Source organism: Tauraco erythrolophus, chromosome 1 (assembly GCF_009769465.1).
Source record: "Tauraco erythrolophus isolate bTauEry1 chromosome 1, bTauEry1.pri, whole genome shotgun sequence".
NCBI lineage: Eukaryota > Metazoa > Chordata > Aves > Musophagiformes > Musophagidae > Tauraco > Tauraco erythrolophus.
In genome coordinates, this window is record NC_141465.1 from 21,112,275 (window position 1) to 21,134,381 (window position 22,107).

Genomic DNA, 22,107 nt, shown 5'->3' on the forward strand with positions numbered 1-22,107 from the left:
CAGGACTTCTCCCCCCATGTAAGCCTGTCCAGCGCTGCACTTGAGAGTCATATACCTACGTTCTTCCTAAAGCCCGAAGAAGATATCTAAATCTTACATCTAACTTGAGATTCCTCTATATCATAAGTGTTTTGCTGCTCTAACATCTGTTAAGAAATAAGAATGTATAAAATATAGTAGCCAAAATATATAGTTAGCCTAATGGATTTTGCTCCCACAGAGTGAAATAGCACACATACAACTATGTGGTATACACTCAAGCACTTTCATAGTAAAGTTACAATAATCATCATATCTGTATCAGCAAAAGCTTGTCACACAAACCTGTAGGTATTCTATTCCTAATTTTGAAAAGGAAGACTAGTTTTCTAAGAGACCTTGATTTTACTATGTAACTTGGACAAATTTTTAGCATTGCTATTGGCCCAAGGTGTTCCTAACAGAGATGAGCTATTGCTCATTATCCGACCAGGTCATTCATGACTTTCTTTTGATGGTTTTTGCAGTAGGTTGCATTCAGCCTTAACAGTTCAGCATAACTAATCTTTTTTATGCTATGCATCACTGAAAGAGTTTGCTTCAATTTGAGAAAGCCAAGAACTTTCTCCCTTTCCTGAGTGCAGTATTCTGACATATTTGTCAGTATTTGTGGCTGAACTTTTAAAATGTTTTAAAATCTGGCTTGGAGTCTGGAATACAGACACTAATTGTAGTTCTGGCATTACTTATAACATCACAGTCTCTTTTCCAAGGGGAAGTCTTCCATTACCAGTTAGTCAGGCATTAGAAAGTTTTCACTGGTAAGCACGGAACAGAAATGCTGTCATCCAAATCTTTCCTGAAGAAAAAATTATTATTTAAAATAGAAAAAAAAGATTATAAAATGTGTTTATTCCGTTCTTTGACCTTATTCAACCCGATTGTGAAGGGGAAAAAAAAAAGGCAACAAAAACGTTGTTTTAATTCCATTTAGTTTATGGACTAAATGGAGGAGTTACTGCTGTTAACTTTCTTCAAAACATTCTATATGTTATAGGTCCTTCGATCTGCTAAAGGGGCCCCTTTGCCAGAATCTCCATCACACACGAATAGCAGATACGCAGTGTTACCATAGAAATGGGACGGCACCACAGAAAGAGATATATAATCATGTATGTGTCTTGAATGAAGACACGCATAACTATGCATGGGAAACCTGCATGCTGGGATTATTTCCTAAAATGATGATGGGATTGCTTCTAAAAATGCTGTTCATATCTTCAGTGTTTACAGTGAGTGACTCCAAAGCAGAGTACAAAGGAGAAACAAAAGAAAAGCCTTCACTGAGACTCCATACATAGAATGCATTTGGGTAAGGTAGGAAAATGCAGTATATGTAAATTCAGCAAATGACAAGAGTAGAAGAAAAAAGAGACTAATTTAAAGAATGAGGGACTGAAAAAATTGTGAGAGTGAAGTAAAAGGGAATACAAGCAAGAACTGAAGGAAAAGTGGAGGATGAGAAACCTAACAGCAACAGAAAATGTAGAGAAAACAGACTCAAATGGGAAATGGAAAAACGAGAGGCAGTGCAGGAAAGTGAACAGAAACAGGAAAAGCAGAGATGAGAATAACAAAGAGAAAATCCCTAGGAGAAAATTACGGAAAATTAAGTAGTGAGAAGAAAAACAGAGGAGGAAATGCCAAGATTTAAGAGCAACTGTAGAACTGGCTGACTTGAAGAAGCTACATACCTCATACTTCAAAGGCATAAAACCCAGATATATTTGCTTTTTTAAAATATTAATAACAAAGCAATAATGTATCTCACAGTATAATTTTTTCTATGTTCATTAATATTAAAAACACAATAAGCAGAGTTTGCAAAATTTAACCACACTTTTTACTTCTAGAAAATGATCATCCATGTCCTACATTATAATTATCCATGTCCGTCAGTTCTATTAAGTTTGCTTATGGATGTTCCATATTTTTTTTTAAAAAAACAAATTAAATAGAGACCTAAGATTAAAACTCTAAATCCATGTTCAGATACTAGGTAAGTGGCCAGCTTTTCAGACATTTGAAGGATCCTAATAGGAATTGGCAGCAAGAACACCATTTTTGAAACCCTTTTTGGTAATTTACATGTCTAAATAAAGGATATCGGCTGTCTGGGATTTTTTGTTTCCTTTTTCCTTAAGTTCAGGTCTAAATCATACATGGACAGTTTTTAGTGAGAATAAAAGAGCACAGACAATTTTTACATAAGTAGGTAACATGCTAGCTTAGCGTTTTATTGTTATTAAGGTTTAACCTCTTCATAATTTTTATCTTTTTGGAAGATGATGTGATAATGAGAAGATTTTTTAGCTTTTCTTTAAGAAGTTGCCTATAGGTTTTTTGAAAAAATAAAAGGTTACAGTTATTTTACTTTTTAGTTTTGTGAGACTGTCAGGTTTTTTGCCAGATTGGAGATTTTTTCAGTCTTTTTCAGAAATTTTGTATCTTATAAATGTGTATCATGATGAAATACAGTGTCGTAAGAAGACTTTTTTAAACAGTTAAAGTAATCTGAAATTTTAGGTTGCATAAATGTACAATCGTTTTTAAAAATAGTAGCAAAATTCACAATTTATGTGATTTTACTTAATCCAGACCATTTACTTAGAAAACTAAACAATTTATTAAATTAAATAGCCATAGCTGCCCAAATTAAAAATATATAACAAAAAAAAGCCCACTGTCTTATATTAGTCCTATCAAAACATATTTCTGCTACCCTGTAATGACTTATTCTTGTTTTGACGCAGCACTGTGTGGAAATTAAGTCCAGAATATCAGACAATGAAAACTTCAGGACTAAAGTATATATACCTGAAGGCCTGACAAATGATAAATTAGAAAGCGAACCAATCTGTTAACTTTTCCCATGTTACACTCAGGGACAAATCTCTGAAGACACTTCTACTGTTGTCAAAGTTTCATTAAGACATAGAATCCTTCGCAGGGTTCTTCAGGTGCCAGTTTGATGGATGTGCACTACAGGATGTGTTTCTGGACACTGAAGGGGGTTGCAATACCTACCTTACAGCTGTCAGGTGTTCCTTAACTTCAGCACTTAAACAACAAAGGCCGTGTAAATACAGGCTAAAATAGCAGAGTAAACAGAGGCATAAAGCTGTGCAAGAAAAACAACACCTGGAGAAGTCTGTAAGTCTGGAGAATTAAGGCTGCTGTAGGGAGAAATGAATCTTCTGTTTCCACTATGCTCCTAAGACTTTCAAAAACAGAGTTTCAGCAATCAGTTTTTCAATTTTTTGTACAGTTTTCAGAAAGTTGAATTCATTTGCAGTCCAGTATTAATACTCAAACGCATGAATTGACTATTGTTCCATTTTTATCTTGCTATAGTCTCGTTATGGAAACAAAAATGTATGTAATAAAAATGTGTTAAAACATTAAGAATCACAAGTCGTTTTCCATAGTGTCAGATACAAAAATATATTGTCAAAAGAAAGATCAGCCTGAAAATGCATAAATATTTTTTCAATGATAATTATCTTATTAGTAACATAGCTTCTCTCGGATTCCCAAAGAGAACACAGCAATTATGAAGGTTTGACCTTCATATAACCAAATATGCAATAGCAATATTACTTTTCTCCCATACCTATCACTTTAATATTTATAATTGAAAATATATTTGTCTATTTAAATAATGTAGTTACATTATTCAAGGTTGAATGCAAAGCCTTGTAGAAAGACAATGCATCAGTAATATAGCTGTCATTGTCATTCCCTGTGAATAAAATTTATTGCAATGCATAAATTAATTTGTAACCATTGTAATCAACAATATCCCAATGAAATTGCAAATATACTAGGCAGAATTAATAACTTTGGAGCCATAGCAGTTATGTTAGTAGCCTTGTTATTCAATTAACATGTCAGTAGAAAGAAATGATGTGAATATTTAAAAAGCCCTTAGTGATCTTAAGTTTTACTACTAACAATCTGTAAGAACAGGATTTACTCAGTTTATGTTAGAAAAGCAGGTTCTTTCAGATAATGCAAATTCTACTGAAAACAGCCTTTCAACTTTTAAACACGCATTGAATGTTTCAAAATGCTGCTTACAAAAGGCTCTTGTAATCCATGCAAAGTTAATACCTTTATAATTGTCACAAAACTATGTTTAGTGCATTGATCTACATACATGAAAGTGGTTAAAACCTACACAGTTAAACATAAACATTTCACTTTTGAGAAGGCAATCACAGACACTTTTTCTGAAAGACAAAACACTAATTTCCATAGTATTTAGCTGAAATACTCTGCTGCAAGTTCAGACTCTCAAGAAAAAGAGAAACAGGATGAAAGGGACATTCTCCTGTTTTAGGCGAGTACATCAAACAGCCCCTTCTGTGGTCCTGCAACAGAATTAATATCGCGGCCAGTTAAATTCCCAGCACCTATTTTTTTCCTGTGTTGTTGCTCGGAGAGTTTGAAAGCTGCTTTTAATTTTCAGCATAAATTCATATATGCTGAGATTTTCTCTGTTTGTCCTTTGACAAGTGTTATTTTTTCACTGAGAATTTCCCCCTGCTCCATGCCTGTCTTTTATACATTTAAACATTGCTTTTATTTTGCTGAGCCCTTTCATTGCCCCTATAAGCAAGGCTCCCACTTCCTCAATCATTCTGTTACACTTTCACTTAATCTCCCAGAACACAGGCAACAAGAATTGCACATGGTGCTGCAAGTGATATCTCTTCTGTCTCCTGCATGAAAGAGCAAGAATGCCCTATTTATGCTGGAAATAGCTCGATTACGACAACTTCCATAATGTCAATCCTGTCAGGGAAACAACCTCCCCTTGCTGCCAGTGGCTTCAACTCAGAGATAAGGATCTCCGATGAAGGTCTCAAAATGTTGGGCAAAACAATATCGGTGACCTCAGAAGGTTTTGGGACAAACCCCTGAATCTCGACGTGTTTTCAGCTTTGCTTGTTTTCTGTCATTTGAAACTGTCGTAAGAAGCATCCACCTCATTCTCTTACTTACAGGGATTTTTTCCTATCACTCTGTACTTTGCTGCTGCTGCAGATTCCCTGAGCTTGGAAAATGTCTGCATGTTAATTCTATGCTTTGTTCATTCTACATTTCTCATATCATGCTAATTCCTATGATTGTATGTGACTTCCCATCTATTCTGCTCTCAAGAGATTCAAATTAAAATTAGTTTTCCAATAGTTAGCTAAATATTGTGTTTGCCTTATTTCCTTATTTCTCATTTATTTCTGTACTCTGTTGCTACTCCAAGTCTTCCTACTTTAGTATAAAACCAACAAATTTGATGGGCCATTAGCATGTATTTTATTATCTTCTAGTCTGGAGTGATTTTTGCAACAGCTGTTCATCTTGCAAGCTTTCTGTTTTTACATGAGAGAAGATGATGTTACCCACAAGATCTCTATTTGTGAAGAATTACATTGAAGAACTGTTGTTTCTCTAAATGCTTTTCCTGCCTCATGGATGTAGACACTTAAGAATTCTGAGCTCAACATTCTGCACTACGAAATTCATAGGAAGTAATATAAAATATTATGAGCAAAAGATTGTGTTTTTCTCCATGTATATACACACATATACACACCTGTACACATACACATAAATACTTGGAAAACTTGACCCTTCAATTTTCATTCAGAAGCTTTTAGATTTGCTATTTCTTCACAGTGATATCAGCCAAGGAAGACTTCTGTTTAGCAAGTCAAAATTATTTTATAATGTTTATTTCTCTCTTGAGAGATGAAAAAAAGATATACTTCTAACTGCCTATGAAATTCATATTTGAATCATGCAAGTTACTGAAATTCAAATTAAAAGTAAAACCTAAAGCTTACATAGCTCTTCACAATCCAGTAGAATTACTCACTAGAAGATATTTATTGGGAGGAATCTCATTTTCTCCCAAGAAATCAACATGCAACACTTCTATTCATGATTAAGCTTCTGTAAGACAATACAATGTTTCAAAGGATGGGGGTGGCAGAGGGGAATTCTCATTAGTCAGTGAAAAGATGGTGATTTTTAGCCACTGGCTTCCAAAAATCATTGCTCCCAAATATGGTGAACACTAGTTAGAAACTGTGTTTGTGTTGACAGATCTCTTCCCAGCACTGGAGAGAAGGGGACAGGAAGTGTCCCCATTCCTCCAGCTTCACTTGTCCCCTGCTTGCTGGAACAACTTTGAAATTAGAAACGGGTCAGGGGAACTCTAGGATAAATAAAACTTTCCACTTCCTAAGCAAATACTCTGTTATAAAGACTACTTTACATGTATAAAATATGTATGTTTATAATAACGACCACCACATTTTCATAACAATGGCCTCCTTCTAAAGGGAAATGTGGATAGCTGTGGATAGCACATGGAGAAGGCTGTGATCCTTCTTGGCTCAGATGCCCAGGAGAGAAGGCAAAAGACACTTCAATTTTTTTTCTTTTTTTTTTTTCTCCTGTCTTTCTCAGCTTAGGGGGATGGTAGGGCCGTATGAGCCAAACTGCAGCTCTGACCAGGAATAGTGACTCTGGCCAAGGGTTTACCATCTCTAGGATCTTGTGTCCAGCAGCGAGCAGCGAATGCTACTGAAGGTGACACCTGACTGTGGTGCTCAAGACCTGCAGACAGACCTACCCATCTTGAATCTGTCTGGGCTACACTGCTTAGTCATTTAATCCTCAACTTCAGGTACCATTAAGGCCAAGTACCTAAAACATAGATTTTGCAGCACTCAGTCAGTAGATGCCTGAGTCTCTAATTGCCTAGCCCTGGAATGTAAGCGTTGGGGGATATTTTACCTTTAACAAGTATTCATACACAAAAATGATCTATGCTTCATGAAACAGTCTCTTCCTCATGAAAGAAAAAAGCTGCAGGGCAAAAAATGTTCTATTTCTTTGAGAACATACAAGTGTGATTTTCTGCTGGTGATAATTTTTGGCAGAGCTGTAGCCACTGCATACCCTGCAGAAATACCTCCCTAGCCAAAGCTCATGCTTTTTACTGTGTGAATCAATCTCTGGTTTGCCTTCATTATCCCTTACTGTAAATGTATGCTTAAATGTGCTTTACCCATACCTCTAATATTCCCCAACATTATGATCTTTGGAGAGCCTCACTAGGTGGTAGAAAAAAGGGTGCCATACATGCCACCATATTTTAAAAGAGACTTGAATTTCCTTTGTAATTTTCTCTGAGAGAGGGCTGGTTAACATCACTGGTATGAAAATTATGCCCGTGTATTTTTTGTAATGATTAGTCATCACAAAGATTGTTTATAGACTGAATTTTAACTGGCCTTTCCCTTCTCTATGCCCATTTAAACGTAAGTGTTAAGCATAATGGTTCTGATTTGTAAAACATTTGTGGCGTTGTCCATGCCTCTCCCGCTGTCTATTTTCAAGCCTTTATACATTCACTGTAAAATAATAAAATTAAATATAGTAAACCCTGCTTTGAAACACCATTTTCGCAGCATTCTGAAAAAATAATCTGAATCACATGCAGCATTTTGCAATTCAGTAAAAGATGAAAAGCAATAAAACTGATAAGAAAGCTAAGAACTCTAGGAACATTTTGTTCTATTACAGTCCATCATGGTAGTGGTTTGCACATTGATGTTGCTGAGTTTTAAAGGAATGACATTTTTATCCGCGCAATAAGGTTCAGTCAATTTATGCCAGCAGATTTTTCTGCCTTCTTAAACAGGGATGAAAGTTTGAATTAAGCTCTGACTCAAGTTTATGTCAAACATGACACACTGCACATGGAGTCTGCTGCAGGGAATTAGAAGACCTAAATTGTGCTAAAATCGGATCAATTTCACTGGTTATAAAGAAGAAAAGTTACTTTCTGAAACAAAAATAGAAAAAAAAAAAAGAGTGAGAAAAAACATCACCCTGAGAATTACTTTCTTTCTGAATTTCTTTCTGAAACGATCATTGGAGTCTTGGATAAAGGCTAGTAGCTCTATCCAAAGGATAGTCCATGACAATTTTTAGTTCAACGGACACTTTTTCTTCATATTCTACAATGTACAGAAATCAAAAAACGAAAAGAAAAAGGAAGAGAAAAAATACTGTACAGCTGCGTATATCCTAGGAAACTATTTAGAAAAACATAGTAAATTGCTCCAAAATTTTAGCATCACTTCTTTCTTCAGGATAAGAACAATTGTCTTTTGAAGGACATTTTAAGAAAACATTAGCTAGCAACGTTGGATTTGAAAGAGAGGGCAGCATGAAGCTCCTTAGGTTTTCCTGTAGGTGACTCCCTCTCCAAGACGGATTCTCAGGGTTTGTAAACTACAGTCAATTTGCTTAGAACATGTTACAAGTGATAACATAAGGAACCCTGTATATGGGAGTGAATAAGACGTGAATGCAATTGAAACGTTAGATTATTTTTAAAATATTTTTATGCAAAGCTAGAAAGACCGGAGATTAGTGATAGAAAGCTGAAAGTTTTGTTGTTAGGTTATGCCTCGGTTTTTATCTGAGACCAAACATCTCTTTAAATATATATTTACTCAATTACACATTTAACTTTGAAATATATTAAATGAAACATTCATTGGAATAATACATGTACTTTGGAGATGGAAATAGAAAGCTAAATGAACTTATTCCGTGTTTACACTGTTGTAGTTGATAACAATTGCACCCATTTAGCACATATAAAGATTAAGGGAAGAGGAGAATGTCTTTTACGTACAAATACATAAATAAATTTGTAAATAAATAAATAAGCAATAGATTTATAACCAAATATGAAAATATATAGAAATTCCTTATTGTAAGGCTTAGACCTATTCTTGGACGTTTCTAATATTATCCCTATCATAATGTTTGCTCACAAACTATTGTGTTTGAGGGCAAACATCCAGTAGCATTCATAGTGAAAATTGACTTCTATGTCCTTTAACATACATCTGTATATACACAAATATATACAAACATGTATATAAATAAAGACACATACTCCCATGGCATTCAATGTCCTGTTAAAGCAAGGATGGTTTAAATATTATCTCTAGAATAGCTTCTTAACAGACTTAATAGCTTCTTAATCTATGGCATGCATCAGAGCTAGATGATAAATATTAGTACTAAAATGTCTGGTAATTATATAAATCTATTCACAAATAAACTATTAATAATAAATAAAATAAAATTGATAACAAAATGAAAAAATACTAATAATAGTATTCATAACTATTTTAAAAACCTGATCTGGAAAAGATTTCTTAAAAGTATGTTTGGAGATAGAAGACAAAAATTAATGATTGTATAATAGAAAATCATAATCTAAGAAATTGTAAGCAAGTTCTCGTTTACATAAAAAATATGGTAACTGCTTGTAATCAATTAATGAGCAACATTACAAAATGTTCTAAAACCATCTAAATTAAAGCATAAATGTTCAATAGATAAGAGAAACAACCATTAAAAGAATGCTAGTATATGAACCGCAGGAAGCTACAGTAGGTGTCTGAAGCAGTTGATGATTTTCAAAAGAACAAAGAGAATGTGAGGGGCTGTTAATAAGTCTTTCAAGAGAGCTGGACTTGAGCCACATAGTGCTTGGTCTGCAAATACTATGTTTAAAAATCAATCCTCTGCTTCACAGGAAGCCAATGTACTTTTGTCAAAATTAGAGCAACATGAACATCTGTCTTGGAGCCAGTTAACCATCTCACTGCTTGTACTTCTCTGTTTTTTCCTTTCCTCCCATAAGAGGAGGAATGTCAAATTACAAACATCCACAGAAATCCAAAGGTTAATAATTTTACAGCAGTTAGTCTGTAAGAATACACTTTAGGATCAGTGATAGAAAATTCAGACAGCAATCAGTGCAAGATAGAACTTGAGGATACAGGGTCTCGAAGCAGAAACTGAAGCCTGAACAAAGTTAGAAGCAATCAAAAATGCTGAGGATAAATGAGAAAAGAGAAACATGGGATGTCATTTCACATCTTCAAGGTTACCTTTTAAATATTTCAAATACGCTTTTAGGAAGCACTAACTACTAGATGTTGATGATAAAATTTAACTTGCAATCTCTGCCTTCAGTTAGATTTTCTTCCAAAGACAGGTTTTGAGAGAAAATATTTTGTTGTTCTCTTTTCTAGACATAGAGACATTAATAATACAGAGGGAAAAAAAAAAAAAAAGGTCTTCCTACCAGGAATATTTTTAACTTTCAATATGTTTCTATACAGAGTCATTACTATCCAAATGATTAAATACCTGCTGCTGCAACCATTGTTCAAAGGATGACTTTTCTCACTTTCTGGAGGAACTCACATGTGGATGCAGGTGACTTATATAAGGGATCATGATCAGGTTCAGCTCTGCCTTCTGAATTCTACCCTGGAGACCACCTGCCCTAATACTTCCATTTGACTGTCTTTCCCTCCAACAGCATTGTTACTTCCTTCCCTGGGGCAGGATTTTGCCCTAGCTATTTACAGAACCGTTTTGATGCCATGTAAAAAATCTGATTATAGTGTCATTTAAGAGAGAGAAAGAGAGACATGCAAGTGAAATATTCCTACAGCAAAACTGTCACACTTGGAACTGAAATAGGCTGGAAGGCTGCTCCCTGAACCTCACCCTGTTAGCAAGTCTCAAAACCCTGCAGTAAGCTGCAGATTAAATACCTCAGCTTCAGTGGAGCCAACCCATCTTGAATACTGCATGACACACTGGGTATCCAAAGGGAAGAGATGAGATGCTGCATCTCAAAAACACATCAAATTCTCATGCCGCACTGCCTGGCACAAACTGAAGTTTGCAATAGGCACTACCACACCTACCAAAGGCATGCTTATTTCCCATTGCCTTCCCATTTGTAAATCACAACCACTTACATACCTGGAACTGCATCTGTTAGGAACCTTTCAATGCAGTTCTATATGGTAGGTTTCATTTTGGCTTAGAAAAAATAACATTTCAAGCCCTTAAGAGACAATAACCACACCTTAAGAATAAATTCCTTATGTAGGAAAAAAAAAACCTCACAGTAACCTGGTAAAGAAGAGCCCTAACAGAAGAAATATAGCTACTGGTTGACTTGGCTGCCCCTTGAAGCTAAGAATAGCCAAATAAAAGAACTTCATGGGCATGCAAGCTTATGATTAATCTAATGATCCTTTTCAATTTCATTTCCTGTTTGCTGCTATTAAGTAGTTGTATTCTTGTTCTTTTCAAGAACCTGAAGAGCATCATGAAACTGAATGCTGATTTTGGTAGTTTGCATGACCCTTTTCTTTCACTGAAGAGACTGAATTGCAAACAGTGCACTGAAAACCATCAAGCTCTGTTTCCTCCTGTATGCAGCTGGTGAAGAAACCATGACAGCACACTGGTCATAGGTCTTTCTCACCTGGAAATCAGCTTCTGCTCTGTTTCCTACAGACCAACTCTTCCTGAGTAATAAAGAAAGCCAATGAAATGAGGAAAGTGAAAATACAGTTCCCTTGACTGCTTTAACAAAATTGTGCTGTCTTATGGTAAGGTACAGTATTTCCATTTCTTCCCTGGATGGTAGCTCATTAATCATTTTAGAGTAATCTTTGTAAGTTAAAATTCATGGTTATATCACACCTTGTGGGAGAGTCCCAGAACTCTATAACTTGGTGCATTAAAGGTCAATAATAAACTATATTAATTTTGCCTCTACACACAAATAAAAGGCATTTTAATAAGCAGAGAAAGCAATAAACAAGACTGAAAGGAATGTGATTATGACAACTTGCCACAGAATATTAAATAATGTAGCAATGATATAATTAAGGATCAGAGATAGGGATACATCAAAATAACTTATGCTAATTATTTCATTTGAGAGTTAAGAAATATTGCATATGTATCTAGACCCATATTTGTGTCCTTATTTACATATTTATAGCATTTTAACTGTATCAGGACAATGGCTATTTTCATTTTGCTCCTCACAGAGCCTCCCTGCAGTGCTAATCAAATCCTGACATCTGACTCTAACACTAAGAGTTTTAAGATAATTAAGCACTTTAACCTAATGAACTTGCATTTTAATACACTGTATTTGTTTAGGGAAAACCCAGGAGACTAGTAATGATATATGGAGTTTTACACACATTTATACTGAATGTTCAGATTAAGCCCAGGTCAGGAGCAAGACAGAGCTGAAACTTCGTCTTGCAGTCATAGCACAGCAAAGTGATGGCAGAGTACATTACACAAGATTAAATTTTTCTTCCTCTAATAAAATGCATTAGTTGTTTCAATAAATTTCTTGCACACAGCTCCCCAAACTAAAAACTCCACTGCAATTGACTTTAATTGATGCTCTCAGCAGGCCAAATACTGAATGGAAATGGAGCCTGAGTAAGAATTTGATGACTGTATCTGTGCCAGAGAAAGAGTAAGGCATGCAATTGAAACGGTAAAGGGAATCTTGCCACTGCCCTTGCCATGTCTTTGGTTGTCAGTCCCAACGTCTGTTTCATCAGCACTGCATTCCTTTACACAAAACAATATTGCCAAGAGCTAGAGGCAGGCCTCTGGCATGCTCAAACCCATGCTAGTGGGCAGAGCTATCAGGTAAAGAGCTCCACAGGGAAATGTATTATCCACATATTCACAGCAAGCCTCAAAAATAAAAGGATATACAAGCTGGCTATATTTCCTCAGCTTCATATTGGTTTACCTCTCTGAGAGAGAAAACAGTTTTCCAGGAAAGAGACTGCTTTGCCATCCATGCCTAGCTTTTTTTTTTTTCTTTTTACCTGCATCCCAGAAAGTTTTAAAAATTCATATATTCTTTTATCCCACTGAAGCAAGCCAAGACTATTGAAAAGGAAGATAAGAGACTCTGGTTTCCAAAACAATTACTGCTCTGTATATTATTCAGAGAGAGGAGTTAAACCTTAATCTTACACCTCACGGAGGCATCTCCTAGCCAACAGGATTTGTTTATTCCAGCATGAACACTTTGGAGATTTCCTCTTTGGAGCTCTTTTTTTTTCTTTTTTTTTAACAGTAAAACATTTTTCATCATCATGGCTCTGTAGCCCCGTAACACAGCAATGCATAAGAGACTAAGGCTGAAGTCACTGTGGCTGCGGGGTGCGATGATTCCTGTGGGACAGACCAAGACATCTACGCTGATGAACACTCAACAGCCTGACAGCTGGAGCACTCCCCTGGGCTACAGAAGACTGGTTTAAGTTACTGTGCTCCTTCACTATGTGCTTTTTGGCAGCTGAAGTACCACTGATAATACGGAAACAAAGACACTGAGTTATGATGCATAGTAATACAGCTTCTAAGCATTCAAAAATAACAAGCTGGTCCCCTCTCCCTGAGCACTGTAGCAGTTCTCATGTTACCTCTCCTGGTTTTCTAGTTTCTTCTTTTAAGGTTACATTTTCAAAACTTTCACCACACCCATGAAGAGTGAAAGACTTAGGAATTTCTGCATTTGTCAGCTAAACCTGTCAAGCAATTTCTTGATTTTCCTTGACAGATTAAACAAACAAATAAACAAAAAAACTCACCCAAATATTTTAGAGCCTGTAAAGAAAATAATGACACAAATGTGAACTGGCAAGACTGAATGTAGTGTCTCCTCCAGTAGCACACTACGTGGTGTATACTGATCATATCCTGGGCTGCATCCGAAGAAGCTAGGCCAGCAAGTTGAGGGAGGTGATTCTGCCCCTCTACTCTGCTCTCATGAGACCCCACCTGCAGCACTGTGTCCAGCTCTGGGGTCCCCAAAAGAAGAAGGACATGGACCTGTTGGAGTGAGTCTAGAGGAAGGCCACGAAGATGATCTGAGGGCTGGAGCACCTCTGCTATGAAGACAGGCTGAGAGAGTTGGTGCTGTTCAGCCTGGAGAAGAGAAGGCTCTGAGGAGACCTTCTAGCAGCCTTCTAGTACTTAAAGGGGGCCTACAAGAAAGCTGGAGAGGGACTTTTTGCAAAGGTGTGTAGTGATAGGACAAGGGGCAATGGCTTTACAGTAAAAGAGGGGAGATTTAGATTAGAAATTCTTCCCTCTGAGGGTGGTGATACACCCGAAGAGGTTGCCCAGAGAAGTTGTAGATGCCCCATGCCTGGGGGTGTTCAAGGCCAGGTCGGATGCAGCTCTGAGCAACCTGGTCTAGTGGAAAGTGTCCCTGCCCATGGCAGGGGGGTTGGACAGGATGATCCTTAAGGTCCCTTCCAACCCAAATCATGCGATGCTGCTATGATGCTGCTATGATGCTGCTATGATGCTGCTATGATGCTGCTATGATGCTGCTATGATGCTGCTATGATGCTGCTATGATGCTGCTATGATGCTGCTATGATCAAAGGTGGGAGGCAGTAATAAGTAGAAGTGATCTTACCAATAGATGACCATGCAGTAAACACTAGAGAATGCTTAAATCATCAGGGATGTGGCTCTTCTTGCATTCAAATCCAATGAACTGATGGTACAATGTGATTTTCTTATTCATTTGCTGCAATACACTTTCCTTTTTTAATTTGAAGGAAAATTTATAATATTAGAAATGGCTTCAGTGGAATAAGAGTCAAAAGAATCTTTTTCATTATGTTTTGATAGATAGAAAAAAAATAAACAATTCTTAAGGTAGTTCATTGTATTCGTATTAAGTTTCTTCACAGTTTTGAGATGAGACTCATCATACGTTTTACTTTTCATTTTCCAATGTTCTTTATTTTACTAAAAGATTAATATACACAATATCACTTTCATATATTTATGCTCAATACTTTATATGAGAACAGTTTGGTTTGTTTCTTTAAGTCTATCTTCCACAGCTAAGCCTGGGTACAAGTCAGCTGTTAAACACTCTCTTGGGTTTTGAAAATAACAAGCAGAAAGATCTACAAAATTATTCACAAAAGTAACCACAACAGTGACAAACTTCTCATAGAATATTAAATATTTGTACATATAACTTAATAAGCTAATGTTAACAGATTTTCTTATTGTTAATGTGATCACTGAGGTTTTGGTAGAAGAATTAGAGCCTACTGAGATCACTACAAAGAGCCAAAAGCTTCTGATAAGAGCACTTATGCGGATTATCCATTTATACTGTAGCTCAAATAGGTTATCTAGTAGAAATATAATCAAAGAGCCCTCCAGCCTGAGTCTCTTGCAGATTTAGCTAAGCTGATTTCCCCCCCCCCACTTTTAACTCCTATTTTTTCTGATGTAATCTTAGCATTCTGATCTCTCTCTGAATTGCCACCCAACATCATCACTGTCACTAGCTTGCAAGACTAATCCAAGCATGCATTCTGATGTGAAAGACTGATTTTAAGAATCAAATACCAATACAAGTGCCCATAAAGCAAACATTGATTTTACCAAAAAATTAAATTACAAATTCTCTAGTCACGTACTGAAGCCTCTACAATATATTTTTCCTGATGTTTCTTATTACAAATACAAGATGATTTCAAGCTAAATGTGAAAAACAGCATTCAATTTAATTTACAAAAACAAACACATATTATAGATGAAGTGGTGGTTTTCCCAGTGTCTGGTATTTATGCATATATGTGTGTGTGTGTACACACACATAAAAATATATAATTTTTATTTCGAGGTTTTAAAATTGTAACAATTTTAACTTTTAAAATGCATTTCGTTATGTCATCTCTAGTCAAAAAAAAATACAAATGAAAGGGTTTTTTTTTTTTCATAAAATTTAGTAATACTTCAATTTTTGCCACAAATCGTTTTACTAATGAAACTATGCTATTGTATATTGACTTTTACATTAAACACTGAATTAAGACAAGTCAGTGATATACATAATCAGAATAGTACTCACTAATTTCTGACATTCTGTAGAGAAGGTAAAACATTTAAAATGCAGAGGAAAGTATTTAATTTCTTATAGATTAATGATGTGGCAAAGAGTTGTTTGTTTCTATTTGATGGTGATCCCATGAAACCATTAGTGGTCCAGCTCCAGCTGTTAGTCACAATTCAGAGGCAACAGAGCTCCAGAAAAGCCAAATGCAACGCATCCTTGTGTCATGCTGCACTGAAGAACTGATGAAATATTAATCACTCAGGCTCCACATGCAAAATGTAACAAAAAAAGAAAGTCTCAATAAGAAAAAAACGCACAGCAGGGGTGCTGTAAATTAACATCAACAAGCCACTTTGAAAGGCTAAAGCAAAATGCAGCAACTCTAGCCCCACGTTTGTAATTTTAAAACTCTCGTCATAGCTAAGTAATAGCATGGCCACAGCAGGATACACCAAAATTAAAGGTAAAAGCCCTCCTAAGGGGTGAAGAGAAGACATAATAGTGCCAAAATGGTCACTGAAAAAGCCATTTAGCTTTTTTTTGTTTGAGAGAGAGAGAACTCAAAGTAGAAGAACCAGACTCATTACAAAGATTCATTTACTGTTATTATTTTTTTCTTTTGTGACTCCTGAAAGCCTTCGACTATTATCTACTCTTGCAGAAATTTGCTGCGGTGTAGACATTTGGTCACTCATACGTATGCTGACTCTTACTGACATGAAAATGAGCAGTGTTCTGCAAGTGACACTGGTCTCCCCATCTTAAGGCTGTTCTGAATGAAATACTTGAGGAATCTATGATGATTCACTTTAAATAAAAACAGAAAACAAAAAAAAAAGCAACATAGTGGTTGTGAGAATGTTCATATATGACAAAATTTGCAGGTCTTTAAGCTTCCTAATGTTTCAAAATTTTTCTCTTGTAGCAAGCAAAAATGATGGATAAAATAATAATTTGCAACTCGTCTCTCTCCTTCAAGTCTATTTCTGACACAAATATTCCAATCTCACCAATTATTTAGTTCAGCAATTATACCATCTTGGATTTTTCTGGAGCCTTGAATGTCAGAAAAAAACTTCAAAAGATCTTAGAAGATACCCTTCCCTTCATTAGCTTCATTAGAAGTCTTGTTAAATATTGCACAACTACTGCATTAGATAATGGGTTTATATCACATAGTTTTCTCCAAATACCAACCTTGTTAACTCCTCAGTAGTAAGTGTATGGTAAGTATTGCCCCATTGAGGCTATCATCTTACTCCTTGTGACTGTCACAGTTTCATCCACAGGCCTGTTTCTCATATTGTCTGAGCAACACATGCAAATTAGATGCAAGTCACTGTTCTCAAATTGTACTTAGATCCTAAAATAACTTACGCACTTAAAGGATTTCAGTCTTTCAACATCATCAGGATTTCCAGTAAGCAAAATTATCCATTATCTGTGAATCTTCCTTCTAACAAAAAGCTACAGCAGATTTTTCTAGATACGATCATCAACTGGTGAATTCGATGAACCAGTGTGTTTTTCCAGCTACAAAGTTATATCTGAGAATATTTTGACATTACTCCTTTGCTTAAATACTGATCTCAGTTATACAAAACTCCATTAAGTGAGATTCATAACCATACATTGTTATAATACGGTCATCAGTTCTCATGATGAGAACCAATATATTGAAACAGTTTTGGTCTAGGATTATTGCTGGTGCTTATTGCTGCTCAGAAGATCTTTACTTATTGTGAAATTCCAGCTACAGTAGACGAGCTGTCAGTATTATGTGCAGCAACACACGGCCATCATTTCACACAAAATACAGATTTTGAAACCACCTTGCAGTATCTAAAAACTTTCACCAGGATACAGATCAAATCTACTCATCGCTAATGAAATTCAAAATGTACACAGGTTATCATTAACGTGAGGAAGGGAAAAAGTAAACACGAGCAGCACCTGTGTCTTTGTTAAGTTATGGATTGGTTTAACCAAAATCTGGAAGGGAAAAAAAAAAAATCAGTCAGTCTGGATTAAGTTTCAGTTTCACATGAGATTTATTGAAACAAATGGATGTTGACTTCAGTAAGGTATAAACCAGGCACTTACGCCTTCAACAGGTAGAGGAAAGAGGAGAGCTTTCTTGAATTTTTAAGTTTTTTTTACTGTCAATCTGTCTTGGTTTGAAAAGACAGGGGTCTGCTAAGGAAGGCAGGAGCCTCCCTTGAAATGGAAAATGTAAACCCCCTCCCTCCGAATTATTAGAATTTGGAAATTAAGGGTCTCTCAGGCAAAGATATGGGAGTAGGAATAACAGTTCTTTACGAGGAAAGGGAGGGAGGGAGGGAGGGAGGAAGGAAGGAAGGAAGGAAGGAAGGAAGGAAGGAAGGAAGGAAGGAAGGAAGGAAGGAAGGAACCCAAATGCAATAGTACACAAAAAAACACTGACAGAGTCAAAATACGACCTGACACCCTTTTGGTCAGGGTGTTGGCAGCAGTCTGATTAGATGGTGGCTGCGTTCTCCCGGAGTGGCAGATGTGGTTCTGTTGAAGCAGTGATCCTGTAGAGGGGTGTAGGTTTCCTCTGAAGGTCCGGTGGTGCTGTAGTTGAGCCTGGTCTTCCTCTGGGAATCCGGTGGAGAAGAAAAGCTGCTCCTCTGGGAATCCAATGGGAAAAGGCTGCTTGTGCTGTCCCAAACCCCAGATTACATCCAGGTGGGAACGCTTGGCTCCTGCTTCATGCGCAGAGCATCTCACAATGGGGCTGATGTCTGGGGCTGTGAGTCATGGGTAGATCCTTGATTGCCCATTAAACAGAGATGGCTCCTGGAGGGAGTTATCCATGAGTCATGCGGCAAAGCTTTGATGGGCCCATTAACAGAAGATAGTCTGGAAGGAGGAGGCAAGGATAACATTGTCCCTCCTGGTCCCAACAGCTCATGAAGATGGTGATAGAATACATACCTTTGGGCGCATCTTTACATTATAACCTAGGACACAAACATAACTGCAGAATTTCACTTATCTCTAACATTTTCCTTCTTGTTATTGTGATTTTTTTACTAGACGAGACTTTCAAATGTGCTACTTTTCAAAAGCAGAAAGAAATAAGACAGTTAAAGTCATGGGTTTTTTTTCTGTTGTGTGATTTCATATCGGCTGCTAGAGTGTAATATAGGAAGGGTGAGAGTAAAGGGACACCATAGCTGGACAAGTAATATTTCAGGAGCATCCTGGAGTGTCCAGCTAAATTGCAGACAACAGTGAAATTCCTCTTCTTCTCTGATAAAAAGCTTAATCTCCCTGTTTTGTAGTAGCTGATTATGAAGACTTGCTGCTTCTCATTCTAGACTGATTTTTGTGCCAAATACATGAATGAAACTGGAACTTTCAAAGGAGGGAAAGGATATCAGCTAGAGATGAGCAAAAAATCATTACAATCCCCTTTTTTTTCCTAAATTGAAGTTCTTCTACAAATGGCACACCAAAGACCCCTGCCATTTGACCTCCACCCTATCTGTCAAAACTAAAACATTTAGATACTAAGCCAAAGCCTAGAGATTTTGCAGTTTTCCTGTAGGCCAGTAGATGCAATTTTTTACACTTCTGATACCTGAAAAGGAAACTGAACTTTCCAAGACTTGTTTTAAAGTTTTAGAAAGCAGGTATTCTTTATTGCAGCGCTGGGTGCACAGGGGATTTCTCCTCCTAACGTGCACACCGGCTTCTGGACAGAAAATTAGTTATACACTACAATCATGCATAATTCATAACATATTTACATATTCTTAAACAATTGGTTAATTTTCTCTCGCTTTTTATGTAAATCACTTCGCATGCTCAGTTTTCCTCCTCCGCCCCTTTATTTTGGGTCTGGGGTGTAATTAGGGTAGGTGGTCCGTGAGTCGGTGGTCGCGATCTCCCCCTGCCGGAATTACCTTTTCCCCCAAGTCACTGCATGTTCACAGTTTAGAAAAACATGATAACAAAGTTTATGCAGTTTCTGCAGTTTCTGGGATGTTCCCTCCAAGGGCAGACAGTTCTTGATAAAGAGACTCTGTTTTAATCACTGCTGGCAGCTTCAAGGATGAACGTCTTGTTAGTTTCTTTAGGTATGTGTAAATCACCTACTGCCAACTGAACCCTTCATGAAACTGCTACACAAAACTTTAACCCCTTTATTGTTGGGTAACAATTCCCCCCTTTTCTTTATCCTTGCGAATTCTTTCGCAAATTTCATATTGTTCATGTTTAAGAATTGTGAGTAGTACCTAAACTCTCTTAGTCAACTTGGTTAATTGGTACCAGAACATAAAGTTTACAATTGTTAGTATTGTTACTGCTACTAATACTACAAGCAAAGGATGTATTAATAAGTGCAGCACTCTAGTTGCTGATGGTGAATACCCTATAAAAATATTCCACCAATGATGTTCTCCATCTTTCTTCACTCGTTCCAGGACGTGGTGTATTTCTTCAGCATCGTGATGGACAGTTATCAGAGTTTTTTGTCCATCTTCTCGGACTTGCTTCAGCAGTCGTCTTAAGTTTTCATGTTGCACCAGTCTTTTCAGCAACGCTGAGTTCATTCTAATAGGGGTAGGCCGCAGGTCATGATACAATGTATAGTTAGATTTTAGTAATTGATAAGATGTGATGGGAGCTAAATAAGTAAAATCGCATCCTGTGATAGTTACAAAATTACAGATACAAAGGTTAGAGTGATCATTCATATTTCTAGTAATGTTATCTACTAAAATGGAATTACAGGAAGTTCTTAGGCAAACACAGCCATTACCTATATATACAAGTACAGTTTTAGGTTTTTCGTCAGGATGTATCTCAAAGTGACAAACATTCTGTTCAGTGTCAAGACAGATGTCTTGAGCTCTGATGGTATTGCTTTCACAAATGAATCCTTGTTGCCCTTGCACAATGCATGTGCTAATGTCAATTGTTTGCCATTTATTCTCACTCTTTCGTGCCCACACTCTGTGTTCCAAGGGATACAGTGTAGTCCCATTGTGATTTAGTCCTAATGCAATGATTGGATATATTGTGTATACCGAAGCATTGTGTATAGTTAACACAAAGGCTGTGACCATATCATTTTTGGGATCATAAGTAAAATTAATTAACTGCCACCAAGATTGGAATCTTTTTTCAAAATTATTTGCCTTATCCCATATCACTTTCCGAATCTCATTGGGTAAAGTGCCTTCTTCACTTTCCTTTATAATCATAGCTGTTGTGGATTGAATCCACGATTGAGCTTGGATGCAGCTGAGAGCTAAAGAGATATTGTTTTGGGCTGCACCAAATGCATCTATAATGGACTGATGGTCTTTTTCATTTATGTTTTCCCACTGAGGTAATGTACGTGATAAAAGCCACTGTTCACTTCCCAGAGCCAAAAGGGAAGATCGTAAAGGATGTTCCAACTTGTTTAGGGTCACTAGTTATTGTAACTAATTTATTCATTAGGACTTCAGAGTCTATATTATTTAGAATTCCCATTCCTGTTCCCAGGATACCAGTAACATCCCTCTTCATTCGTTTTTTCGGAGAAGATATTTCGTCTATGTAACCACATTTTCCACCCCATGTAAGAGGTTTTCAGAAATGGTGAACAGGCTGGCTGGATACTGGGAGATGTTACTTTGCATTGACAATTCAACTCGTCTGAGGGATCGTGATGGGTTAAACAATATCTGCTGTTGTCCTGTATTCTGAATTACGTAAGGTCCAATTTCAAAAAATAGAGTATTTGGCATAGGTGGCGTTGTGCTAGATGGACTTGTCATCATGTTAGGGCTGGGAGTGATTGTTGTCACTGGTTCAATAATGCCCATTTTGAATTTAAATGTGAGTGCCATGTCACCTTTCTGAGTATTCCAGAGGCAAATTATAAAGACAGGCTGGGTTAATGTAAAATTGCTCCAGCATTTTAGTTTTTCATTTTCGAGGGCACAAAGATTCTTTGTGAGCACAGAATTATTAGTTCCTTCTACAGTAATTTGAGTTGCTTTCTCATGGATGGTTCCATTGGTCATTTGGCAACCTATTTGGATCTCTTCTCCGATTGTTCCCATCAAGAGGGGAGCCTCATTGTCCTTGTCCCAGCCCCACTCATGTTCTGAGTATATTTGCATTCTATGCATAACCACAGTAGCTAAATTTAAGTTCAAAGATGGTCCCATACTTCCTGTGGACTTAAGGTAGGCGTGAGACCATGGCCAACT

General features: G+C 36.7%; 1 protein-coding gene across 1 annotated transcript; it reads right to left on the bottom strand.

The window, feature by feature from the left end:
- Positions 1-20,136: 20,136 nt before the first annotated feature.
- Positions 20,137-21,741, bottom strand: LOC147529377 (uncharacterized). Its single transcript, XM_086610582.1, is given in 4 exon segments — positions 20,137-21,315; positions 21,317-21,430; positions 21,432-21,512; positions 21,514-21,741. Coding segments are annotated over 4 exon segments (1,602 nt in total).
- Between the last annotated feature and the right edge of the window lie 366 nt (positions 21,742-22,107).